Source organism: Porites lutea, chromosome 6 (genome assembly GCF_958299795.1).
Source record: "Porites lutea chromosome 6, jaPorLute2.1, whole genome shotgun sequence".
Taxonomy (NCBI): Eukaryota; Metazoa; Cnidaria; class Anthozoa; order Scleractinia; family Poritidae; genus Porites; species Porites lutea.
In genome coordinates, this window is record NC_133206.1 from 10064756 (window position 1) to 10067255 (window position 2500).

The following is a 2500-nucleotide window of genomic DNA, read 5'->3' on the forward strand; positions in this document are numbered from 1 at the left end:
CTCTTGTATAGAGCTAACAGTAGAGCCGGGAAATCCTTAACACACTGAATATTCTCTCAGGATCATTTATAATTTACAGTTTGAAGAGAGCAATTTCTGGTTTGATGTTTATTTTTTTCAGTCTTTAAAGCGATTATTCCTACCCACTTACTTTGTCAATTATAGGCGAACCCTCCTAAAGCTGAATTTCAAGGGACCATATTCAAGCTCAGAAAGAGAAATAAAATTTCGTTGTTGCTTATTTACGTCCTCCATAAAACGCGAAATTAGGCATTTTCACGTCGTAGTCGTGCAAAAACGGGAAAGAAATGAACAAAAAAAGTGTGTTGCACGTGCGAAGTTGTTGTTTTATTAATTAAACCTATTGTTTTTTTGACGTTCTAGTTGTCGTCCGCGTCGTTGGATCTTAAACTCCCTAAATTGTACAAACGACAGGTTTAAATAGACCGGCGAAATTTCTAATTTTATTAAAGCACTGAGGTTACGACAACTTCGAGTTAAACTGATTTCACGGGTTGTCAAAGAGTCCAGCGATTCCTTTTTCCCATGTGAGCGCCGACTCATTTCGCTTCAATATTCAGGAATGCTCTCGATCTTTTTACGCTTTCATTGCCTCTCGCCCGACATGTTTTGCACGGCGTTTGGTCATGCGAAACCTCCACGAAACATCCACGCCTCGCGCGAGGTAACCTTATCCCGATTCTAAAAATAACTCGAGACGAATTACCTATGGAATAGGGTGTATATGAGGGATGCCCTCTCTGTCCCCTTTATAGTCTCTTGATTATTATTATTATTATTATTATTATTATTATTATTATTATTATTATTATTATTATTATTATTATTATTATTATTATTATTATTATTATTATTATTATTATTATTATTATTATTATTTTGCTTCTTTGCTTCTTTGGCCCGAGAGGGCTCGAAAGCAGATTACCAGAGAGCATGATCGCAGGCTACTCCACAACCAGAAAACAACGCATCATTCGACGGGTAAGAGAGAGAACCTGGGAACGAGGTTGACCGTCAAATGCACGTCGAAACGAAAAGTACATGTAGATCTCTCTTTTTTTTCGTTTTTCAGATCAACGACTTTAGATTTTACTACAAATCCTTATAACTTATACACCAACTATGCAAATAGACCAACCTGTCTGCCGGTTCAACTTAAGTTTGTACAAATTTGTGCGTGACGTGTGCATTGCGCGGTGGCTCAAACGGCGTCCAATATCTTGCGTGACAGATTCTTCCAGCCCGGGGGAAAACTTGCTGACACATTGCTGAAACCAAGCTGGCACACGGGAAAAACATGTGACAAATCTTATGAGCGTATTTCCTCCACTTGTCTGTCTCTGTTCAGAATTCTCGTCGTGATCGATACGGAAAGATTGTCTCTTGGAGGAACGATTATGGGAGCAATTTCGAGGACTGCATTTAATAGTGGTGTCTTTTTCCTCTCATTGCTCTTGATTCACGTTGCATCGCGACCTCATGTAAACAGCAACGCAGCTGCTGTTAAAACTGATGCGCCCATCATAGGTTCGCTTGTTTAAATCGTTTTCAGAATGTTTATTTCGTTTTCTGTGTTATTGTATGTTTTGTTTCCCTTCTGGGCGTTAATGAAATCTCTTGTTCATCCTTCAGGAATTTTAGCCCAGGATTCAGATGGCTACGTCAAAGAGAAATTTGGTCCAACATATATTGTCGCTTCATACATCAAGTACATAGAGTCCGCCGGTGGCAGAGTTGTTCCGATTCGGTATCCTTTGTTATACCATACACTGTTTTCTTTGTTGTAGTTGATTTATTCAAGTACAAACTCTGCTCTAAAGCATGGATTTGTGATCTTTAGCGGAGTCAATTCTAATCGTATAATCTGCAAAGGGTATATCGTAGCCTGCGAACAAGGTCTCCTACTACTAAACGAAAACGCGCGAGCGAGGGGCTTGCTGGCGCGTTCTCGCGAGACTCCCTTCGCTCGTCCAAAGAGGAGAGCTTGCTCGCAGGCTAGGTATATACAATTATGGTGACAGCATTAAGTTAAAAAAAAGAAAAAACGTCAGCGTTTTTTACAGATGGCACATGAAGGCCATTTTGAAAGCCTCTACTGACTGCTTATCAATGACACCATTTGGTAAGGAGTTCCAGTCTCTGATTGTAAGTAAGTAAGTAAGTAAGTAATAGGTATTTAAGTAACTTTATTTAATCAGGGTAGCCCGTCAAGAAATAAAAATGTATTTATTATTGTATGTGCAATAAAACTGTGTTGGGGACCCAAAATCAAAGTAAAAACTATGAGAATGTTTAGAAAAGTGGAAATAATATTGTATACCCAAGAAAAATTAAGGCTGCCCTGCATGTACCTGTTGAAATATGCCTTGTACATGTGTATCCACAAGTTCTAAAAATTAACCAATAATACCAAAAATGTGGGCAGTTTTTTGGTGTGTTTTCTGTTTTTTATAATGGTTTAAGGTGACTCCCTGGCCTA

The 2500-nt window shown here is 38.7% G+C and overlaps 1 protein-coding gene across 1 annotated transcript in view; it reads left to right on the forward strand.

The window, feature by feature from the left end:
• The first annotated feature begins 1396 nt into the window (after positions 1–1396).
• The window catches only part of LOC140940559 (gamma-glutamyl hydrolase-like), an 8532-nt gene continuing 7428 nt past the window's right edge, over positions 1397–2500 (forward strand). Inside the window, exons 1-2 of the mRNA XM_073389545.1 lie at positions 1397–1548; positions 1654–1768. Coding sequence (XP_073245646.1) covers positions 1419–1548; positions 1654–1768 — 245 coding nt within the window. The 5' untranslated portion in view covers positions 1397–1418. The remainder of the gene's footprint in view (positions 1549–1653; positions 1769–2500) is intronic.